Raw genomic sequence first — 24,670 nt, 5'->3', positions numbered from 1 at the left:
AGGAGACCAGTGACTTTGTCATGTCACAACTAACCTTCGATTGCTAGGAGACCAGTGATTTTGTGATGTCACAGCTGTTTGACTGGGAGGACCTCTGTGCTTGTCCAGAGAGTTTCTCTCTGTAGGCCAGCCAAACATCATTTGAAGTTGCATTGTGTAAAAGCAGACAAATGAGAAAATTATCTGAAGAAAGCTTTCCCTGAGATGGCACATATTTCTTCAGAAATTCAAGATGGACCTCCTAAAGATGAATCCACTGGTTCAGAAACCTCCATTAGATCTTATTGGTATGATTATACACCTGGGGACTCAGTTTTGAGATCTATGAGTGAAGAATGTGCTTTTCAGGCTTTGTCTGAGGATCTTGTGATCAAAAGGCCACACTACACATATTCTGTCTCTGAAACAGATGATGTGAATGATTTTCTTTCACTCACATTTCCACGAAAGCTTTGGAATATAGTTGAAAGTGATCAGTTTGAGTCTATTTGGTGGGATGAGACAGGCACATGTAGAGTGATCAGTGAAGAACTCTTTAGGAAAGAAGTCTTGGAAAGAAAGGAGCCTTTCAGAATATTTGAAACCAAGAGCACGAAAAGTTTAATTCGACAGCTTAATCTTTATGGATTTAATAAAAACCGACAAACCGTTCAAAGATCGGCTTCACTACCTGTCTTTCTGGAAGAAGAAAACAACATCTCTCTTTTGCGTAAGGTATTCCAAAATTTTCACTTATCGCCAATATGTCAGATTAAATCATGTGACCTAGAAAGCGTGTTCATATATGTGGCTCAAACGGAGTTGAAACTTGAGGTAACAAATTATTGAAAAAGTTTTATCTTTTTGAAGTTGAGAACAGCTGGAGGTTAGAATATTGGATGTTTAACAAACCTTCCTAGTAACTTGAAACCAGATACAAGTTCTGAAGCTACTTAAAGTGGTATTTACTGTATATACACAACATATTTTTAGTTGAGCATATACGTTCTAACATGTTACCTGTGAAAACTACCAACAGAGGTATTTTATTTGATGTTATTTCATTGCTTCCATTAAAGGAAACTTTTAGCGATATGAAGGAATGAAATTAGTAAAGAATGAAAAATGAATATAATAGACAAGAAAATATTGTCACAAAACCAAAACTTTATTCTCCCATATGACTACTAGGAGACTTCCAGCTGAACAGGGCATTTAAAAAACACTCTGTAAAGGGCCAAAACAGAAATAATTTAGGCTTTGCGAATATGATCATTGACGATTAATTAAGTTTTCAGGCATAGAGAATAACCAAAGAAGCTGGCAAGTCCCTGTTCCAACTTTAAGAACTCCGAAAACTGAATTTCACACAATTTCCACGTGAGAAAATAAAATTCTTTCGGTTTTCCTCAGCCATTAAAAGTGTAAAGCTCTAAAATTAAAAAAAAAAGAAGAAGAAGTAAAGCTCATTCTCAGCTCACAATAGACAGTGCAAAAACAGGGGCAGGCTGCCCTGCCTTGATTGAAATGTAATTCCAAAAGGAGGGGGCGTCAAGATCTGGGCTGTGAGTGCTGGACACCATCACTGGACTCCCCTGGTAGACTCGGAGGCCGTTCTCAGCCCTGTGCCCTGGCGACTGTGCCATGTTTTTTCTTTCTTCGCGTTTGGTGAGCTGAGCAATCTTGACCCAAGACCCTTGAGATTCACATTCAGGCTGACCACGCCTCCAGCGGGTGCTTTTACGGGGTGAAGGGGCGGGGGGAGGGTTCATCGCCCGTGCATGCGCCCAACTCGGCGTCGCGGCCAATCAGATTGCAGGCGCCGACACCTGGCAGCCAATCATCGGGGGCAGCCCGCACGCCTGTAGGGGGAGCTGAGGCGGCGCCCCAGACCTGAGGAGGCCTCATCGCCTCAGGCTCGCCTCCTCAGGCTCAATCTGGGAACTGCCTAGGGCAGGTGAGCCGCAGGCAGTTCTGTCTCCTCCATCAACGGGGACCGGTAAGGACTGGAGCGTGGTTCAGCCAAAGCGGTGCCTGGCGGCTAAAGGGAGGGTTTCTCTGGTCCCCACTCGCACAAGGCCTTGCTCGGCGGGGCGGCTGGTGAGGGCCCGCGGGCCCTCAGGAGGGAGCGTGCGGCAGGACCCACAGGCCTCAGGCTCCTTTCACCCTCTCCCCTCTCTAGTCTGGGCGGGCTCTGCTCTCCAGCAGCTTTCCTGCCCAGGGGTGGGACAAGCCAGCTCGCGGAAAGGGCCTCTTGGGCCCCTGGCCCCCGGCACGGCCCCCGGCACCACCCCCAGCTCTCCTGTGGAACCTAATGTATTTAAACACACAGGCACAAATCTTCACGGCCCAAGCTGGTTCTGCACCCAGGCACAGTCAGGCGGGCGCAGCAAAAAAAAAAAGAAGAAAAAAAATCGATCTAGTGGCCTCTTCACTGCCCTGGTGCTTTGGTCGTTTTCCTGTTTCCTCTTGCCTCTCCTCGGACTCCAGGGCTGCCCCGTCCTTGGGGGCCCCGAGATTCAGGCCTTTGGTTCGGGAAGTTGGCAGATGAGGTATTTGTTTGTTTGTTACTGAGAGAAGGGAGGTGGGAGGAAGAAGCTCAGGGCAAAGGAGTTCAATCACTTGGTCTGGTTGAGTGTGAGACGCCTGGTCAGCATCCGTAGGGTAGGACCAGGTAGGGCCTGGGGGGATAGAATGTTCCCGGAACAGGTGACTCACCCTGAGCTTTTCTTCTGCTTGTCCCCAGGATGTGACCGTTTGCTGCCTGGTAGGTCTGAAGCGCTCAGGATTTCAGTGGGCCCCTGAGGTAAGGTGACAGACATCTTTACAATAAGGGACAAAGTTGTGGCTTTCTTACTTTCCGTTTTTCTCCTTTCATTCGTCGGCTGACACGTTGGTGTTGAGAGAGAGTATTCCTGATTGGGGATTACCTGACCCTGATTGCGGGTGCTGACTTCAGGGCAATCATGGTTTCAGGTTTGCAGCTTTCGGAGTGGCAAGCTTAAAAACAGGCAGGGTGACTTGCTTTCTCCTGCCTTCTTGAAAGAAAAAAAGTAAGAGCACCATGGGTCTTAAGCTGTGTAGAGCTGACTCCTACCACTTGGTGAGGCTAAAATGGGGCAATGCACATATCCTAAGGTTTTAGCTAGGAAAGCAAAGCAGTGCAGGTGTGGGGGTTCCCTGGTGGCCTGGTGATTCGGATTCTGGGCTTTCACTGCAGTGGTCTGGATTCAATCTCTGGTCAGGGAACTGGGACCCCACAAGCCAAACAGCATGGCCAAATGAATAAATGAATCAAGTGGTTCATTCAGAGACAATGTCCTGTGATTTAACATGTTCACGTGAGATTACTTGCTCATTTCTGTATCCTTAAGGGCTTTTTTTCATCAAGTAAGTGAACTCCACTGGATGGGGGTGAGGCACCATCTGAGTTCATTTAATGCGAGTAAACAAGATCATAGGAAGCCCTATGCCCAGCAACTTGTGCCTACAGCTGTGTTGTATACTTATCTTGCTGGTACAGCTTTGAACTTCACAGCATGTTTTGTTTTGGTCACAACATGTGGCTTCATAGGATATTCGTTCCCCAACCAGGGATCGAACACAGGATCCTGGCAGTGAGAGGACTGAGTCCTAACCAAACCACTGGACTGCCAGGCAACTCCTGTGTTTCGGTGCTTTGGATTGGTGTGTGTGTGTGTGTGTGTGTGTCTGTGTGTGTCTGTGTGTGTGTGTGTGTGTGTCTGTGTGTGTGTCTGTGTCTGTGTGTCTGTTTTTTTAATTTTTGCTATATTTATAGGAGAACTCTTCTGTGTGTAAGTATGATGTGAATGGTATTATAACTTGAAATGTTTGTGTTGTACATACGATCTCAAAATTGAATAGTTTGAAAGAACTTCACACTTGTTATCTCTTGGCCTAGGATCTCTCCTGAGGTAGTAGTCAAGCTTTTGTCTGGCTTGGCCACCTCTGAAGACTTAGCTTGTTGAATCTACGCTCTCTCACTTGCCTGTACTCATGAAGCCTCAGTTCCTCCTTCTGTGGGCCTCTCCAAGGGGCTTCTCTTGTGGAGGCTGCTGTCTTTTCTCAGAATGAGTGATTCAGGAAAGCACTTGCACCCATGATAAAGTGCAGAGTCTTCTTTCAGATGTTACACATCTTCACTTGTGTATTTGCTTAGTCTCACAGGTCAACCCTGTGATAGATTGAGAGAGAACTACGCAGCGGTGGGAATATCAGGAGATTCGATTCACTTGAAGGCTGGTTACCGTACCCATTAATCCACCATGCCAGCCTTTTGTTTCATATGACCTCAGCTCTGTCAATGTGAGCAAATTATTTGGCTTGTGTAGCCTTCTTGTGTGCCGCTACTGCTGCTAAGCCGCTTGAGTCGTGTCCGACTGTGCGGTCTCATGGACAGCAGCCCACAAGGCTCCCCCTTTTCTGGGATTCTCCAGGCAAGAACGCTGGAGTGGGTTGCCATTTCCTTCTCCAGTGCATGAGACTGAAGCCGCTCAGGCGTGTCCGACCCTTCGAAACCCCATGGACTGCGGCCTACCAGGCTCCTCCATCTGTGGGATTTTCCAGGCAAGAGTACTGGTGTGGGTTTCCATTGCCTTCTCCAGCTTGTGTGCTCTCTGGCTTGATCTACTCAATTCTTGATGTACTCAGTTCTAGACCTACTCATTTCTTGATCTTCTAGCAAGTCTCCTCTTTGTCCCGGATTAAGTTTTCTGTTTCTCTGGATGGTTCCCATCAGCAAACAGACTGACTATAATGTGACCTGTCGTTAAAAATCCATCTTTGGGTGACACATCCTGCTTCTGCTGCTTTTTTTTCATGTTTGCTTATTATAGACCTCTGCAGAGTTGTTCCTAGGCTTTGTTATCTCGAGTTCTCTCATTTTCCTTTAAAGCCGCTCTTGTCAAGGCCACAGGTGAATTTCAAATGTTTAACTCCGTGGTCAATTTTTAGTTGTTATCTTATTTAATTTATTGGCATCCTTTATCAGACTAGCTCATTTCCTCCTCCCTGAAAAAAATGTTTCACTTGGATTACAGAGTGCTTCTCTTTCCTGCTTCTCTTCCACCTACAGTTCTCCCACATACAAAGTGTGACCTTTGTGTCTGGCTTGATTCAGATGTCATATTTTCTTTTTCAATATTTATTTATTTAGCTCTGTGGCATGTGGGATCTTAGTTCCCAGCCCAGGGATGGCACCTGTGGAGAGTCTTAAACACTGGATCTCCAGGAAAGTCCCCTCATTTGTGTACTTTCAAGATTCCTCCATTTCATGGCTGTATAGCAGTGAATGTTTTTGTTTTATTTTTATGGCTGCATATGGTAAATGGCTTCCATGCAGTCCGTTTTGAGCATATACCACAGTTTGTTTATCCAGTCGTCAATGTTGGGTAATACGTGGATGGTGTACTCTTTGTGGCTATAGTGAGTAATGTTGCTGTGAACACTGATTTTGCATGGACTGAACATTTTCAGTGTTTGTGGATATGTACAAAAGAGGGAAATTCCTGGATCATATGGCTCCTCTATATTTAATTTTTGAGGTACTGACAAACCACTTCTGCAAGAGTGGTGGTACCATTTTACAGCAATTACCTCAACAATATCTGAAGATTCCTTTTCTCCACGTCCTCTGCAGCACTTGTTATTATTCGTCATTTTGATTGGGTGTGAAGTAGTATGTCAGTGAGACTGCTTTACATTTTGCTAGGGGCTTCCCTGGTGGCTCCGAAGGGAAAGTGTCTGCCTGCAATGTAGGAGACCTGGGATCAATTCCTGGGTCTGGAAGATCGCCTTGAGCAGGAAAAGGTAATCCACTCCAGCACTGTTGCCTGGAAAATCCCATGAATGGAGGAGCCTGATAGGCTACAGTCCATGGGGTTGCAAAGAGTCGGAAATGTCTATTCAAATTCTTTTCCTGGTTGTTAAAAGCTTTTCTTTTTTTAATTGTTGTAGAAAACATCTAACTTAAATTTTTACCAGTTTAACCATTTTTGCATGCTAAGTATTTCACACACTTTCATCAGCCTTTTGGAGAAAGAAATGGCAAGCCACTGCAAATCCGATGGAGAAGAGAACCTGCTGAGCTTTCGTCCATGGGGATGCAAAGTCGGGCACACCTGAGTGACTAACACATATACACACACATAGTCACAGTGTTGTTTTGTTGTCGTTGTCGTTGTTTTAGCTGTGCTATGCAGCTTGAATGACAGTTCCCTGGTTGAGGATCATACCCAGGCACCTGACAGGAGACTGTGGAGTCCTAACCTCTGAACTACCAGGGACTTCCTTATCACATTGTTATGAAACAGATCTCTACACCTTTACATCTTGCAAAATCGAAACTCTGTGCCCATCACTTGTCCCATTAAACAGCAACTGCTCTTTTCTTGCCTGTTGACCTAGACCGTGGACTCCGTCGTTCTTTTTTGTTTCCTCTCGATTGCTTGACTGTGTTAGCTATTTCATACAAGTAGAAACTTACAGTATTTGTCTTTTTGTATGACTGGCTTATTTCATTTGGCTTGATGTCTGAAATGATCATGCATGTTGTAGCATGTGACAGAATTTTCTTTATATGGCTAAATAATATTTCATTGTATGTATCTATCACATTTGATGGACATTTCGATGGTTCCACCTCTTAGTTGTTGTGCTTCGTGCTGCTGTGAGCACGGCTGTGCAGATATCCCAAGACCCCATGTTAACTTCTTTTGAATTTATATCCTGAAGTGGAATTGCTGAATCGTGTGTCAGCTCCAGTTTTTTAATTTTTCGAGGAGCCTTTAAACTGTTTTCTGTAGCAGCTGCACCATTTTAAAATCTGTCCATAACACACAGGGATCCAGTTTCTGTACGTGCTTGCCAACAGTTGTCCTTTCCTTTCCTTCATATGTAAATTGTGTGTGTATATGCACACACAATTTTTTTCATGCCCTTTTCCATTATTGTTTTTCACAAATTATGAATATAGTTCCTTGTGCTATCCAGTACGATCTTGTTTGTCTATTGTATATATTACAGTTTGCATCTGCTAATCACCAGCTCCCAATCTATGCCTGCCCCACTTTTCCCCTCTTGGGAATCACATAGTCTGCTCTCTCTCTCTGTGAGTCTGTTTGTGTTTCATAGATAAGTTCATTTGTGTCATATTTTAGAGTCCATGTAAGTGATACCATACGAGATTTGTCTTTGTCTTTTTTTTTTAATTTTTATTTTTACTTTATTTTATTTTACAACACTGTATTGGTTTTGCCATACATTGACATGAGTCCGCCACGGGTGTACACGAGTTCCCAATCCTGTCCTCCTCCCACCTCCCACCCCATATCATCTGTCTGGATCATCCCTGTGCACCAGCCCCAAGCATCCTGTATCCTGCCTGGAACATAGACTGGCGACTATCTTACATGATAGTGTACATATTTCAGTGCCATTCTCCCAAATTATCCCACCCTCTCCTTCCCCCTCGGAGTCCAAAAGTGCGTTCTATACATCTGTGTCTCTTCTGCTGTCTCTCATACAGGGTTATCATTACCATCTTTCTAAATTCCATATATATGTGTTAGTATACTGTATTGGTGTTTTTCTTTCTGGCTTACTTCACTGTGTATAATCGGCTCCAGTTTCATCCATCCCATTAGAATTGATTCATACAAAGTCTGCCAGCAATAAATGCTGGAGAGGGTGTGGAGAAAAGGGAACCCTCTTACCCTGTTGGTGGGAATGCAATCTAGTACAGCCAGTATGGAGAAGAGTGTGGAGATTCCCTAAAAAATTGCAAATAGAACTGCCGTATGAGCCAGCAATCCCACTGCTGGGCATACACACTGAGGAAACCAGAATTGAAAGAGACACATGGACCCCAGTGTTCATCGCAGCACTGTTTATAATAGCCAGGACATGGAACAACCTAGATGTCCATCAACAGATAAATGGATCAGAAAGCTGTGGTACATATACACAATGGAGTATTACTCAGCCATTCCAAAGAATATATTGTCTTTCTCTTTCTGACTTCCTAAGTATTCTTTTTAATGCTAGTGTAGATTCAAGTATTTACTTAACAACATGTGTTGCTACTGTATAAAATGTGGTTGACTTTTAAAATATTTGTCTTCTATTCTGCAAGCTTTATATTAATTCTGATACTTGTGTTTTCTTCAAGATTTTCTATATACAAAAGTATGTTATCTCCAATATACTTTGACTGTTTCCTTTCCATTCTGAAGGCTGTTTTTTGTTTTTGTTTTTTCTTTTCTTTTTTTTTTTTTAAACAACAGCAACATTTCTCTTTTGTTACCTGATTGCTCTGGTTATAGAACTGCCAGTATAATGTTGAGCCAAAGTGTGTAATAGACTTCCTTGTGTTGTTCCCAGTCTTAGAGGGAACGCTTTCAGTTTTTCATTATTAAGTGTGATGTTAGCTGTGGGTCTTTTTACAGGTGCCCTTTGATTGAGAAAGTTCTCTTCTGTTCTTAATTATTAAGTGTTCTTTTAAGCCCGGTTCTGAAAAGGTGCTAGATTCAGGGAAATGCTTTTTCTTCAGGCAGATGTGTTATTTGTTTTATTGTGTTCAAATGGCATAATGTTGAGTGACTTTCATATAATGAAGCAACTTTGCATACCTCCCTAAATCCCATGTGATCATGGTATACAGTCTTTTTTATATGTTGTTGGATTTCGTTTGCCAGTATTTTGTTGAGGACTCTTTCACCTGTATTCGTAAGGGATATCAGGGTGTGTGTGTGTGATGTCTCTGTCTGATATTGGTATGAGAGAAATACTGGCATCACTTTGCCTGCTATGTGGGGAAGAGACCTGTGGCATGAAGGATGAAGCATTGCTGGATTTAAGTTTAGCCAGGATTAGAGGGAGAAATTTAGGATATATCGGTGTGGAATTGGGGTGAGATTATCAAAGAGAGCTCATTCTCAATTTCCTAGGCCTGTGTTAAGTGCTTGACATTGAATTATGCTGTTTGTTAACTAGGTATAGATAGATTATACTTTGAATTTGCTACCTATTTTCTTTGTTAACATTTATGAAATTAGAATTTGTGAATCAGGTGTAATGTGCATTTAAGATACATTTTCTTCAAATTTTACTACAAAACAAGATGCCATTGAATAGCTGATGCCTTTTAAAAAGAGCTGGTAACCTTAAGTCTAAGAAATAAGCATGTTTGTCTTTAAGAGACAGAAACACCTTTAAAAGTTATAAATTTGCCCAAGAAGATGCAACTGGTGTGTGGTTAACTTAGAATTCCAACTTAATCTTCTTTGACTCCAAAGTCCATGTTTCTGAACGCTGTACAACAGTGCTTTTGTAAAAATACTCATCCTTTACATGTGATTTCACCTAATGATCAGTCGTGGTGGGTTTTTGGTTTTTTTTTTTCTTTATTTTTTTAAATAGAAGGGGTTAAAGTGAACGTGGGACAAAGCTTATGATTTTAGAGCCATGTAGACTTGTAGTCATAGGTTTTTCAGCTGTCACTGAGTCTCGTTGACACTCGGTGTCTTTGTCTGTAAGATAAGGATGTTTAAAACTACTCTAGAGTTTTGGAGATAATCAAATAGCCCATTTTTCTGTACTTAACTAATATGTAGTATGTTTATACTTAGGTGGCAGTTTGTATAAAGGAAGCCCTGGGACTTGTGGCCGCACCCTCTAAGAATAAAAAAGTACTCAAAATATGGAACTACCATGTATGTTACGTGAAGAAGAACAAGAGCCAGAAGTACGGAAAAGGGAGGGAGAAACCAAACAAGCAGATGATGATGATGATCATGAAGTGATCTTGGTCGGAGTGGAACATGCAAATGAAGATGCTGACGTGATCTTTGTTGGGATGAGCTCAGCTTCAAAACCAGTCGTTTCAAACGTACTGAACAGAGATACCCCAGGTTCTTGTTCAAGGAGAAAAAGGTATGGTCACTTCAGGAAAGGTAACGCTGACAAATTACAGCCTGCTAGTCATGTGACTGCTACATCAGAAGCAAAGGCTGTCTTGCCAGTTTCTGACTCTGAATCAAGATCAACAGATAGTCCTATTATTATTGAACCTCCGTCTCAAGCTGATTGTAAAAATATTTCACCACAAAGAGTGCCGAATTGCTTTTCAAAGGAGTCATGTTCTTCTTTGATTACCTTCACAAGTTCATTGCAGCATCCAGCAGAAAGAGCGGTTTCTGCAGGAGATATGAATAAAAGTCCTCATGTCTCAAAGCGACTTTCCACTTGTGAAACAAATAGCAGAAATCCCAAAAGGCCTAAGCTCAGTGATGGCATTATAGGGGAACATTCTTTAGGTTTTTCCCCTTCAGGTATTTTTCATACAGTGACCACTCAGCAAAGCACACCGGACCGTGTCCATACCTCACTAAGCCATGTTCAGAATGGAGAACCTTGTCCAACACCTTTTCCAAAGGACAGTGTTCATTGCAAGCCTGTAAGACCTTTAGGGGAAAATGGACTGACAAAAACTGATTTTCCAAGTTTAGCAAGTCCAGACAAAATTGGTGATCCCACAGAAGGAAAGCTGACTGTGTTACTTGGTGACTTCTACTATGGAGAGCATATAGGAGTTGGGCAGCCAGAACCGAAGACCCACACAGCGTTTAAATGCCTCAGCTGCTTGAAAGTTCTAAAAAATGTCAAGTTTATGAATCACATGAAGCACCATTTGGAACTTGAGAGGCAGAGAGGTGACAGCTGGAAAACCCACACCACCTGCCGGCACTGCCTCCGCCAGTTTCCTACTCCCTTCCAGATGCAGTGTCACATTGAAAGTGTCCACACTCCCCAGGAGCCCTCCGCAGTCTGTCGCATCTGTGAGTTGTCCTTTGAGACAGATCAGGTTCTCTTAGAGCACATGAAAGACAATCATAAGCCTGGTGAAATGCCCTATGTATGCCAGGTTTGCAGTTACAGATCATCATTTTTTGCAGATGTGGATGCACATTTCAGAGCATACCATGGTGACACTCAGAATTTACTTTGCCTGTTTTGTCTCAAAATTTTTAAACCTGCAACAGCCTACGGACATCATCATAGAGGGCACTGGGAAAAGAGTTTTCGCCAGTGTTCCAAATGTCGGCTACAGTTTTTAACTTCCAAAGAGGAAAGGGAGCACAAGACCCAGTGTCATCAAATGTTTAAGAAGCCTAAGCAGCTAGAAGGATTGTCTCCTGAAACAAAAATTGTTATTCAGGTATCACTGGAACCCCTTCAACCAGGATTGGTGGAAGTAGCATCCATTACTGTGAACACATCTGATTTTGAATCATCACCCCCCAAATCTAAAAGTAGGAGGTCAAAAAAAGAAGAAAAAAGTTAATTCTGCTTTCAGTAAGTCTGAAGCAAGTATTTCAGTCAAAGTTAAAAACCCCATTAAAACCAAAAAGATCAAATTATAGCATTATTCAATAATATCAAATATAGGGAAACCGATGGGTAATTTATGTGATTTTGTTTTAAATACAGGAAGTACAATGTCGTTTGATCTGCGTATTGAGATGTTATTTAAAAATCTATTATCTGTTTTTCATATAATTGTCTTAACATGTAAAAAGATTGTGTGCACGTGTGTGTGAGAGAGAGAGAATGAGAGAAGTGGAGAAAGGAAAAGTAAGAACCTATTTCGGTAGCTGATGTTACTTGTAAGTTCGAAAGCTCTAGTATACATATAATCTGTAGAGTGTTTTAGCAACGTAATTTTCAACTGTTTTCATGCCTTGAAGTTCTCAGTATCAGCTATATAGCCAGATTTGAATGTCACTCTCTGAAGTGCCTCTTGGGCTGATCGAAGATAACCTGGCTCTGAAAGCGTGCAGTGGAGAAGTTGATGGAGAAGCTATGATGTGAGTTTGGACCAGACACAGGATTTAATCAGTGAAGAGCTGTGGCTTCTTGTCCCAGCTGAGGAAGAGGCATACATTCACTCCAGGCATAGAGCCAAGGTAGAAGGAACACTGTCTCAGAGTGCGTTTACCTAGCCCAGGGACATCTCAAGGAAGCCAACGGTTAAAATGCCTGTGTTTGGTGAGAGACCCTTGCAAGCATCAAGCAGGCCCTGTGTATCACTGACTGCAGTTGGAGAAGCAGAGATAGTTAATAGAATGAGACCTGGTGCCTGTGGACCTCCTGTTGAGTGATCAAAAGGGGAATTTGATTCATTGCGTCCCCTTTGCCAGTTGGCTGGCCTGTAGTCCCAATGAGGTAGGCATATCTGTGTCAGACACAGTAGCAAAGCAAGTTAAAATTCCCAAAGGAAAGAGAGCCTTGACGTCCACTTTGATTTGTGCTGGACCCATAGTTTTAACTGCAAAGGATCAAACACAGGAAATCTGTTCAGCTTTTGAATTGGGCTAAATTGAGTTCTCTTACCCTTAAGCTACAATGGAGTTGTCCAAGAATAGTAAATATGGCGGATAAAAATAGTCCAGGGTGATTAAACCCTTTTTAGAACTCTTCCTTATATTTTCCAGTTACATGTGTCTTACCCTAGTTGAACATGTGAAGATTTCAGTTTTGTATCTTATCTTGCCTTGGACACAAATGTAGTAGCGTTGACAGCTAATTCTTGGCGTGTGTAATTTCCCATTGTATCAAACTAATTGAGTTTCAGTCTTTCTTGACACAGTCTGATGTGCAAGAATTGTCTCATGTATTTCAGTAATTATCAGGTCATAGAGTTATCCTTCCTCTAATCTCGCCAACCATCTAATCTGTGATTATACTTGAGGAAACCTTTTTTTCTTGCGGTCTCCAAGGGCTCTTTCACAGACCTGTGGGGTACCCTCTAAGTATCGGTTCCTGAACATCAGCACACTTGGCTGCCTCTGTAGGTCCTTGGAGTTGAGTCTCCTCCTGGAGTTGAATGTCACCCCTTCTCCACTTCTGGCACAGATAGCTAGCGGTCTCTGTGCACCATTCAAGGAAGCTGGGATCCTGTCTGTAGACCTATGCCAGGAGCAATCTCTCCCTTTCCTCTTCCTTTCTCCTCCTCTTTGTCTCTCCCCTCTCCTCAATTTATTTAAGTCCTCTAAGCTTTCACAAAATGCTGGAAAGTGATAATCACCAAGGGGTTAGCATCCCTCTCAGAACTGAAGAGGAAGGACTACAGATGATTAAGCTGTAGTGAGTCTATTGTCTCCATTTTAGGTAATTTCCTGAGTGTAAATTCAAATTCAAATAAATTGTGTTTATTTACTCGAAGCTTGATTGGTTTATTTGCACTTTGAATATTTTACTAGGCCTTTCCAGTTAGTTTACTTGGGCCAAAGCACTTTGCTGAGTGTCAGCTTAAACCACTTTTAGTTGTATAAAGAGTGTGTGTGTATTCTGGTCTCAGGTGAAAACTCTGTGTATAAATAAATACGCAGACTATTGCATTCTTATCTCCTTTCTTCGATTTCTGTAGTAAAAAATACGAAATGTTTTAGTTATGTGTTTTTATTGTTGCTGAGTATTATCAACACTGTTACTGTTAGTTGCTGTGAAGTATGCTCCTAAGGAGGACAAGTTGTATTTATTGCCAAATTAAAAGGTTCCAGCAATATGGTCCCTGACTGCTTCCTCTCTTCCATTCTCTGTCCTTCTACTCTACTATTTTCCCCACGAATGTACTCTTTTTGACAACACTGGCCTTGGTTTTCCTCCATCAAATTCCATTTCTTCCCGATCCAGAGACTGCAAGTGCTGTTCTTCGGGAAATGCTCTTCCCGTAGGCCTGCATGGCTTGCTACCTCCCTTGTTTGAGCTTCACCAATGCTGTTCAAATAACACAATCAAATCTCCAACCCCCTCTCTTTCCTCCTCCTCCTTCAAGGCACTTGAAGTCTATCCTCTTCTTCCCTCTCCAGCCTAAATTTCCTAAATTTTCACACACACACACACACACACACACAGACACACACACACACACACACAAACGAAGAGATAATAACCTCAGGGCTTTGCTTCTTAGATTTAACTTGAGTCAGATTCTGTGCCTGCAAATTAAAGATAGTTAATAGTGAGTTGAGTTCTTTCAGGAGCTTCCTCTGTTTTTCTATTGATACCTCTATATTTTGTTCACACAATGACACTTTGTTTTCTTTACGAATATATTGAAGATCTGTCAACATTACTATTTTGTTACTGCCCTTTGTGAATTTCCTTGTCTGCTGTGCTTGTTCTTTCGGGAAAAATTTATTATTTTATTAATGTTGCCAAACATTGTAAGTAAAATTAGTATTTGTAGAAATAATTTTTAAAAAATTATTTCTGCTGTCTGTCTTTTTACAAATAACATGGCATATTTTTATTTTTTTTAAATAATCGTATTGGTGTTGGCCAGTTCTGAACTTCTAAATAGTGATGTGTAAATGGGCTTTCTTGTTCTGAGTACCATCAAAAGGAGTGAGTATCTGGCTTAATAAATTTCCGTTTCTGTTTTTAGATCTTGAAGAGAATTGTTTGATTGGATAGTTTACAACATTTGTTGAGACATTTACTTTTCTTTCGTTCTCCGTTCGTTCCTTTCTTTTTCTTGCTTTGTTCCCTTGTCTCTCTTCCTCTTTCTTTCCTTCCCTTTCTTTCTCCAGGTTTTTGCTTGACTGGACCTTTCCTGAAACAAATGTAATTCCACTCAGAGTTGAATATTATCCTCTCAGAATCCCATAATTAACCTCCTTGACCCCTTATTAGATTTGCCACCGTTGTATCAATGTTTCTGATTTTCTTTTCCCAAGAAGCAGCTCTTGCTTTATTATCCCAACAAGGTTTATTTTTGTTGTTTTCTATTTTTGTTTCAATTCATATATACTTTCTACATTCTTTAGGATTTTTTCCTTTGTAACTTTGTATTTTAGAAGCTTTCTTTACAATTTTTTTCTCTGTTAATGTATTAAATTTACAGTCTTGAATTTCAGATGTATATCAGAGTGATTTAGTTATGCAGATACGTATCTATTCTTTGGTAGGTTCTTTTCCATTATAGGTTATTACATGATACTGAGGATTTTTTTTTTTTTTTCTTCTCATAGATGGTTTAGGGATTGACCTATCTTTATTTAGCAATTTTGTCTGAATCCCAAATATTTTTATGTATACATGGTTTCTAATTAAAATTTCATTGTCTAAGATTTTTGGCAAGTTGATTCCAAAGATTTCACTATTTTCAGGCTGAATGTTTTAATTTATCGTTTGCTGAGAATTAAGTTTTCCTTGGAGCTCTGAGGGTATGTGTGTGTATCCACTGACATGTCTATACACACATCCTTTTCAGATTCCTACATGTTTTAAGATATGTAAATGTAGTTTCAAAGATATTTTCTGTTTGTATGGTGAAAACATAAAATGTTTTAATTTTAGATATTTGTTCCCCCAAATGAATATAGTATAGAGAGTAAGGTATAAAACTATATTCCTTTGAGAATTATCCTTACTAACAGAACTTGGCAATGTTAAAAAATTATTCATAACACTTCCGAAAGGTGGTAAGGAAAACTTGATTCAAGGTAAGAGTACTACAGTGGGGGTATTATAACATGGGAGAGAGATTGAGCTTATGTCTGACTCCAGCAGGGATGCAGCTGGGATTTATAGCTAAGGAACAGGGTGGGTCCATGGGATTACAAACAGAGATGGGAGACTGAAAAGCAATGGACAACAATAACAGAATGGGTGTCAGTGGATGGAAACTTATTAAGAGGACTATAAGGGTGAGGGTGGATTCTGGCTCAACTGAGAGGATCATTGCTGAGGCTAGGCAAGGCTGATAAGATATTCAGGTGAGTGAAATGATATTTGATCTGATACTGAGGGTGGTCAAATCAAGGGTGGGCTGTGTTTTCTAAAGTGAAGTAGCAGATTCTGGATTAGATTGGACTAGATGGACAGGCAGCCCTGAATAAAGGCATTGCCCAAAGTTGGCAGTGCATTAATGAACGAGTGCTGCATAACCAATTAGCCAAAACTAGCAGCTTGAAACAATATAGTTTCATACTGCTGGTGAAAGTTGGGAATCCAGGAGTAATTCAGCTGAGTGTTGTGGCTCAGTGTCTCATGAGATTGCCATCCTCTGAAGCCTTGCCATGCGCCGGTGGATTTCCTTCCAAGATGGCTTACTCACATAGCTGTTGAAACCAGTTTGCTTGCTGGCTGTTGGGAGAAAGCCTCGGTTCTTTCACATGGGCCTCTCTAAAGGGCTACGTGAGTGTTCCCAAGATATGACTAAGCTGGCTTCTAGAGTGAGTGATCCAAGAGGATGAGCAAGGAGGCTGCAGTGCCTTTTATGACCTAGTCTCAGACGCTTCATTGTTCGTTTCTACAATATTCTAACATGAGAAGTGAGCCACTAAGTCCACCACACATGTGAAGGGGAGAAGGAAGGAACCGTGGACATAGTTTAAAACCGCGTGGTACACAGATGGCCGGAAACTGTTTACATGCTTGTATGTCCAAAATGCATTTTCCTGCCAATGCTTTCAAACGATTTATCTGTTATAGCATTAACTTGAAGTTCAGGACCTTGTCGTCTAAGTCAGGTCCAGCTATGGATCAGGGTCCACGTGTACAGTATCTCAAGTGTTCTGTTGCTCAGTTGTGTCGTATTCTTTGCGACCCCATGGACTGCAGCCCTGCAGGCTCCCCTGTCCGTCAACTCCAGGAGCTTGCTCAGACTCAAGTCCATTGAGTCGATGATGCTATCCGACAATCCCATCCTCTGCTGTTCCCTTCTCCTACCTTCGTTTTTTTCCGCCTCACGGTCTCTTCCAAAGAGTCAGTTATTCGCATCAGGTAGCCCAAGTGTTGGAGCTTCAGCTTCAGCATCAGTCCTTCGAATGAATATGCAGGAGAGATCTACTTTAGGATTGACTGGTTTGATCTCCTTGCAGTCCAAGAGCCTCTCAAGTCTCCAACACATCAGTTCAAATTATACAAGTGTAGTTCCTCTAGACCTGAGGATGTGTGAGCAAAAGAGATGAGTAAATCTGCTCCCTTTCACAGCCGACATACAGTGGTGGTATGTTTGGGCATAGATAACCTTCATAGACACTCCTGTTCCAGAAAGGGGAGGGGAGATGGGAGTCAATAGTAGCAGTTGTGAAATCCCATGGGTTCTTGTGGGCAGTCCTTTGATTAGTATTTAAGGCCTGGAAACTTCCTCGGCTTCAGTCTCTGATTTTTTAACTCTACCCCCTGACGTGATGCCGTTGCGTGAAAGGTGGCTAGTATATGGTTACATGAAACAGTCTCCCTAGCCTGCTTCCTGCTTGTAGAAGGTAGAAGTCCAGAGCTCCTATTTTGCACTATTGCTGGTCCTTGCAGTCCGAGCTGAACTTAAATATGTTATCTTAAAACCTTGGTGTGTCTCCTGATACTCTTACTGGTGTTCATGGCAAAGCACCCCACTCCAAAGCCACAATCACACATGTCTTCATAATAAGGCTTACTCTGTCTTGGTTTTCTGCTGAGATAGCTGAGGGATAACACCCTGAACCTTGGTAGAAGTCTTATTGTGTGACTGAAAGGATCTCGGAGTGACACCCCTAAACTCTTTGGAGGGTATTGGCCTGACTAAATAATGCCATGAGGCATCCCCTTCCAGCTTTCTGAGGCTTACCAAACAATTTTACAGTCACACTCACCTTTAGAACACCTTTGTTTATAAAAAATAATACGAAGAAGAACTGGCCTGTTGGTGGTGTAAAATGTTATATTTAGACCACCTAATCTCAATGCCCTGGATATGATCTTGCTTGAGAGTCATTAACTTTAACATCTTCTGTCGTCTTAAAAGACTGAAAAATTGCCAAATTTTTAGAAAAATTCCCTTCATGTTTTACTACAGGCAGCAAGAAGAGACCAGGAAGCACTTTTGGCTGTTTGGATGGAAATCCTCTTAGATAAGTCAATTAATTAAGTACAGTTTGTCCTCCCAGCACATTAGGTACATTTTCTAGTTTTCATAAACTGCAGGTGTAGTGGACTTTCCTCTTCACACTCCCCAGGCTCTTTCCTCCTGCCTCTCCTTTCTGCCAGGCATTCTAGCTGCACGACTGTGATTCCACTTAGAGCGTGTTTGCTCAGTGAGATAACGGGGAGCGATTCCCTGGCTTCAGTGCTTCTGCTGGCCAGAGACTATGTACCTTTCCCTAAGAACTTCATGTTTTTGCTGTCCAACTTCTATCACCTGGCTAGGTCAGTTGCAATAGCTCATACTCTCAAGCGAACTGTCAGGGATTTCTGCCTGCAAATGTGCAGAAACATACATGTGTACACAGTAACATCGCTGAGAGGAAACTTGTCCATATGCAGAAGTACAAGCTTTCTTTTCCAGGAACATGAATTTTGATAAGCACTCAAATTTCTACGCACACATGTGCACAAACATACACGTGTACACAGTAACATCCCTGAGAGGAAACTTGTCCATATGCAGAAGTACAAGTTTTCTTCTCCAGGAACATGAATTTTGGCAAGCACTCAAATGTCCGCACGCAGATGTGCACAAATGTATGGGTGAACACAGTAACATCACTGAGAGGAAACCTGTCCATATGCAGAAGTACAGTTTTCTTTTCCAGGAACATGAATTTTGGTAAGCACTCAAATTTCTGCGCACATGTGCACAAACCTATGTGTGTACACAGTAACATCGCTGAGAGGAAACCTGTCCATATGCCGAAGTACAAGCTTTCTTTTTCAGGAACGTGAATTTTGGTAAGCACCCACATTTCTTTGTCCTTGTTTTCTCACTTGCTCATCGATCATGTCATGTTACACTTCTACCTCTGTGCCTTATCCTCAAAGGTTCCAAAACCTTGGCATTTGCTATTGACAGGGACTGGCCTGCAGAGCAGCGGGCAGGGTTGGAAGTTCTTGGCATGAACAGCTGTATAACATGTGCCTGCCTTCTGCATTCTCCCATCACCTTGGACAGCTTCACAGTACCAGTCACGTTGGCCTGACCCATTGCCTGTGCATTCCTTCAGGGGACCAGAAAGCAAGGACCTCTGAGCTCAGCTGACTTGAAGAACTGCTTTCTCGGTGTGCCCCTATCTAGGTCATTCCTTGTCAATGTTGTGCCCCTCTTGCTAGCCTACCACCCGTTACAGCCCCCAGCATTCTGAATGAGGCCCCCTGTTCTTCCTATCTGTGTAGCGTTCTGTGTGCACCATCTGCCTGTGCCCCCACGTGCTATCTCCACGTAGCAGGAAAAGGCCAGAAACGCCTGAGCCTCCAAAAGCCCCCAGAGACTGTGACAGGCCTGGGTCTGATGCAAGGTTGTGAAGAAGGTGCACATGGATACAGGGTCTCTTCCAATACCAAGAATGGAACTGGAGGCCATAAAAGTAAGGTGGCATCCCTACACATCTTCCTTTGTGTTTAACACTACCCATGCACATGGAGTCCCCCAACGGATGATGCCCTGGGAAACCTGCAGTTTCTGGGCCCAGAGCTAATGCCTCCGTTGGACAGAAAGCAGTGTTACTATCTGAAATGGACCAAGAGGGCTTGAACCACCCATGCCTCAGTGATTTGCTAAATGCCAAGGCTCTCTTTCAGTTGCTCTCATTAGGCCCAGGTCGGACTCCCTACAGTCATGCATCCCTGCTTCCCTACACAGCACCTGTTGCCAAGGCAGCCAGTGCCCGGTTGGGCCCAGGGACATCCAAGACGGTCACCTGGAAGGCAGCATCCCTCTGAGTGTCACCTGGGTGCAGATCCCCTACAACACAATCAGAGGCTCTGCTTGAGCAAGACTACCAGAATCCTCCTTCAGGTGCAGACGTGCACCTTTGCCCTTCAGGCCCCCAAAGCCAGGGGCAAGACCCCAAAGAAAAGAAGGAATTCATGTCAGAACTTTCAGCATGGACCATGGGGTATCTTTGGCAGGACCGCTACTGCCTAGAGTCTGGACCCTGAAAACCAGCAGGCCCTGAACTGTGCCAGGGGCTTCTCTGTCTCCCTCTCCTGGGGTCCCTTGGGACATGCAGTTTACCCACCGCCCTTGTCTTTTCTCTGTTCCCTCCCTCACAGGCATATCCCGGCATAGGGTCACACAGGTAAGCCCACTTGCGCTTTCCTCGCCTTTGGGCACTGCCAGGGAGGCAGGCTGGAAGTGCCTGGAGGCATGCCACGCTGACAGCATGTCTCTCCTAGGATGCCTGTGGTTTTGCAGATACAGCATACTTTAGCACATCTCATGTTTTGTGTCATACCGTGCCAGTGTGTGCCACCCTCAGGGTGGGCGTGTGCTGGCTGCTGGGCTGATCTGGGGCAGCACTGGCCCAGGACCTTCCCAGTTCTCCTTGTCACATGTGTGTGGAACAAGTCTCCAGTGCAGCAGGCAATCTGTGACTCTTTCTCCTTCAGCTCTCTGCCCATCTCGGCAGGACCTTAGCCTCACCATCCCGGGTCTTGCCATAGGCACGTCCATCATTTCCAGAGGCCAGCCCGTGGCCCCACACACTGAGGGCTCCACAGGCAGTGGTTTCAAAGCCCCACCCCACGTGATTTGCTCTGTGTGAATCCTTAGACCGTGAAACCCTTTTCCTGATCCAAACACACAACAACACGGTAGAACTGATGAGCATGTTTTGTATCTGGTCTAATTGCAGATATCTGGAGCCACAGTCTGGAGTTATCACTGGCCATCCTTTCCTCGTTCCCATCCTGGGCAGGGTCAATGCAGAGATACGGCGACTGACCACCTTCAGCCTGGTCGCCTCATGATTCCTCTTCTGGTTGCTCAGCACCTCCTCTCCTGCCGCCTTCATCTCTGCCTCTGCCCTGGGCCGGACACACACACACACACACACAGGCAGCACAAATAAGCACGTGTGTATACACACACACGCTCAGCACGGGGACACAAATGCAAATAACGAACATAGGTGTTTCAGGAGGTGAAGGCGACCGAGGCCAGCAATGACGGAGATGGCGACAGTAGGCACCATGTCCTGCCCTTGGGGCTCCCTGTTCACCTTCTCCACGAATTCTTCCGTATTTTCCCAAGGCAGCCTGAAGCCGCTTCCAGCGCAGCATGTGTGGTGGTGCTGAGCCACCAAGTGGTGGATGTGGAATTTCACAGAAGATCCCAAAGTCAGCACACAGGTGCACTGGGACCCCGGAGAGGACGCCCTTGCAATTTTAGGCCTTCCCAGGGTAAGGGGCGGGAGTGTAAGGCACAGGCAATCTCAAACTCAGTGAGCAACAGGAGGCCAGGAGATGGAAGGACCCATGGAAGGATGATTCTGACAAAGGAACTTAATTCACCCTGCCTCTAATAGTATCACCTAGCACTCTCAACTCTGCAACCACAACTGATTTGAGGGGACTTGCTTCACTCACAGACACACTGAATCCCCAAGCCCCCAGTCTCAGCAGGCCACTTGCTACATGCGTGGCCCAAATTCAGACTCCGCAGCCAGCGTGCATGAGACTGAGCAAGCCCATTTGGGAAAGGACAGTGTCCCGGCTAGCACAAGGCTGTCCCTTCATGGCCCACCTCCAGACCCCTTCACCACACATGTTTCTGTCATGGAAAAATCTTCTCTCCTGGGGTAGTCCTTCAGGAGATCATCCCACTGATCTTCGCTGATAATCTGCTGGCAACACTTTGCTGCTGAGCAAGCTTATCCCTGGGCTGACCAGGATCTGAACCCTCACACGAGCAGCCAAGAACTCCAACAACAATCATCAACTGTATGCAGGACCAAAACAATACCACCTCAGCAATCCTGTTTGATTCTGGGCAGTTGTGGCCTGACAACCAGTTGAGAAAGTTAAGGCTCCTGGTGTCCAGCCTGCAGCTGGTGCTCCCTGTTCAAAGTCCCAGAACCAACGGACTGGAGTGGAACGATGTCCCCTATACCCTGCAGGAAGAGAGGGGAGATGGGTGTGGATCCCAGAGGTGGATCATCCACACCCCTGCACACCCACAATCATCATTCCCGGACTCACGTGTTACCAGTGATGTCAAGGTAATACTCCTTTATGATCACTCTTTTCAAGAAATAGGGGTGGTCTCGAAAGGAAAAGATCAGCTTGCTGCATGACTGTGGACGGCTCGCACCTGTACCTGCTAGGACAGGGAGGAGGGAAAAGGTGCAAGCTTCTAGGGTCCTCAGCTTGCCTCCCAGGCAGGCATTAACAGCTTCCACGAAGCCTCTCCAAACTCTCACAGTGTAGGACATGGATAACATGATCCTCCCACACCCCACCAAGTCCCATGCCCACCTGTCCTCAGTCTCCCTCACTGACATTCAAGTCGATCATGTAGCTGAGAAAGTCTTTATCTTGGTCGCTGATCATGACAGGAACTTGAGGGTGGTTCATAATCTGCTTGAGGTCAAGGAGCCATTTATGCCACATGCTGGGCCCAGAAGAGCCAGGCGCATCAGCCCTAGTCTGGGGTGGAAGAAGGACACGGGAAGAGGCATCTTCAAGGATGCTGGGCACTTCTGCTTACCCAGCCACTACTGATGAGCTCAGGCCCTGCCATACCATCAGACAAGCTCATGGCTCTGTGTTCCTGGTGGTGTTCTGTATCTGAGGTGGTCTGCATTCCCCAGGCAGGGGCTGTTTCTGATAGCTATTATTTCCCAGACCTGTGTATGCTGGGTAGTGGCATGTCACTGCCTACATGGTAGGACTAACAATCGTTGTGACAAACCATGTCTGAAAGCAAAGGGGTTGGGGTTGGCTAGTGTATGTCTACATATGTTCTGTGGGTTTGTGTGTGTGTGTGTGTGTGTGTGTGTGTGTGTGTGTGTGTGCGTGTGTGTGTGTGACTCCCATATCTCAGTTATTTAAGGAATCATTCACCTTGACAACAATAACTGTCAGCTAAGGCGGCTCTGGTGTACTGTCTCTGGTCATTTCTGACTTAGAGGCTGTTCATCCTCAGATGCAGGCCTGAAGTAGACACACAGGGTCACGGCTGCGACACTTACAGGTGTGGCCCTGCCCGGACTCTACTCAGCTGTGCCTTTGGAGCCTGCCAATTGCCCAGTACCACACTTCCTTCAGGGTCCACCATCCTGCCCCCTCGCCTCCACCCCTCCTCCTGCTCCTGCCTCTGCACCTCCCCCTCCTCCTGAGCAGCGGACCACAAGGAGTAGCAGGAAGGATACCACGTTGGCCCAGAAGCCAGGGATGCCCTGGATGATGGCACTCTTCTGAGCCAAGTCCCGCTTCCTCCTCTCATGGCTCTTGCACATGAACCAAACGTAGGCCCTGTAGGTTTTCTCAGGCTCAGAGCTCAGTTCCACTTGCAGGGTCGCCAGTGCCTGCATCACATCTAGTGCCGGGAGCTCACTCGGGCCTCCAGGCCTTTCCTGGCACTGCTCCTCCACCGTCTTCTCCTCCAGCTCCAGGGAGGACCCCTGTCGCTGTTACTCATGCGGCACAACCTCCACATCCTCAGTGATGTCCTCTGGAAGCAGCTAGAAACCCCGTCTGATCCCTGCCACGACTCCGTCCACCTGGGCCTCGCCGTCCTCTCCTGCCTCCACTCTGAAGAGGGTGGCATCTTTGCCTGGCGTGGCCACTGGTGGCTGCAACGTCCCAGCCATGCGCAGCATCACCAGGACAGGCCACGGGGCCCCATCCCCCTGAGCACCTAAGGAGCTCACAGCTAAGGAGGTCTGGGGTCCCAGGACGCTCCCGCATTCCTCTCACGCTCCTCTTGGCTCTGGCCATGACCCCAGCCTGGGTCAGACGCTAAGGGACAGGACATAATAGCACCACAGCAAGTGGTGAGCAATGGCGGCCCAGGGTGCAGTAATCCTGTGGGGCCCACTAGCGTTTTTGCTGTGGGGAGTGTGGGGCATGGTTCAGAGGCTATGGCTCGCGTGTGGGGGGGGTGGGAGGGTTGGTCTGAACTATAGAAACGGACGGTGGCAGCCCAGGACAGGGTGAACGGGCCCTGGGACATCAGCCATACAGGCGGGGCCCTAGGCTGTGAGCCACGCACAGGCAGCTGACCCAAATCTAGATCAGTGGCCGAGAGGGTGGTGGACAGCACACGATGGACACGCCCCTAGACCGGATGGCATCTTCCGTGGTTCCTGGGATCCAGCTCCACTACGTGGCCAGACTCTGATCCAGAGAGCTAGCAGGTTTTGCATCTGCCGCTACCTCAGGCACTGTCATTGATCTGGTTCTGGAAATTCCAGCCACGGTTTCCTGATCCACAATCCAAACAGCACACTCCTGTGTCCCACAGGACCTTCAATATCTGGGAGCTCTCCCTGAGTATCCAGAGGATACACAGGGGTGCCAAGTGGCTGGATACTTTTCTCCATGGGACAGACAGACTGTTGCTGGCCGGATGCTAGGGGAGTAGGGAGAAACCCCACCGTTTGCCACGTTGATCTCCATTGTTCAGGGACACCAGGACCCTAGGGTATAGAGCTCTCTCTTTGTCTCTTTGTCTCTGCTTTGGCATAGCACTGTTTGGAGCAATCCTTCCTTGTGTGTTCCAGGGCTGGTGTCTGTGTGTCTCCTTCTCTTTAAGTGGTGCTGTTGCCATTTGCCACTCTATGGACACCAGCGCTTATAGGAGAAGCTTATCCTTGGAGTGAAGGCAAGCCCTTCTCCTCCTGAGTGAGTTGCACCGACGGGAGATCAGTTATTTTTTCCACAGGTTTCGAGAGTGCTTTCTCCATCT

General features: G+C 45.0%; 2 protein-coding genes and 1 pseudogene across 2 annotated transcripts; 2 read left to right on the top strand and 1 right to left on the bottom strand.

The window, feature by feature from the left end:
- Positions 1-204: 204 nt before the first annotated feature.
- Positions 205-711, top strand: LOC128071003 (heat shock transcription factor, Y-linked-like; the record flags this gene model as incomplete). Its single annotated transcript, XM_052664000.1, has 1 exon — positions 205-711. A coding segment is annotated over exon 1 (507 nt), but the record flags the coding sequence as incomplete, so codon positions are not given.
- Positions 712-9,697: 8,986 nt separating this feature from the next.
- On the top strand, positions 9,698-11,320 carry LOC128071048 (zinc finger protein 280B-like; the record flags this gene model as incomplete). Its single annotated transcript, XM_052664038.1, has 1 exon — positions 9,698-11,320. A coding segment is annotated over exon 1 (1,623 nt), but the record flags the coding sequence as incomplete, so codon positions are not given.
- Positions 11,321-19,613: 8,293 nt separating this feature from the next.
- On the bottom strand, positions 19,614-23,737 carry LOC128070912 (testis-specific Y-encoded protein 1-like; annotated as a pseudogene).
- Between the last annotated feature and the right edge of the window lie 933 nt (positions 23,738-24,670).

The sequence above is a fragment of the Budorcas taxicolor genome, chromosome Y, assembly GCF_023091745.1.
Source record: "Budorcas taxicolor isolate Tak-1 chromosome Y, Takin1.1, whole genome shotgun sequence".
Lineage (NCBI taxonomy): Eukaryota > Metazoa > Chordata > Mammalia > Artiodactyla > Bovidae > Budorcas > Budorcas taxicolor.
Note: the sequence above shows the minus strand (reverse complement) of the source record. Positions and strands in the feature narration are given on the sequence as shown.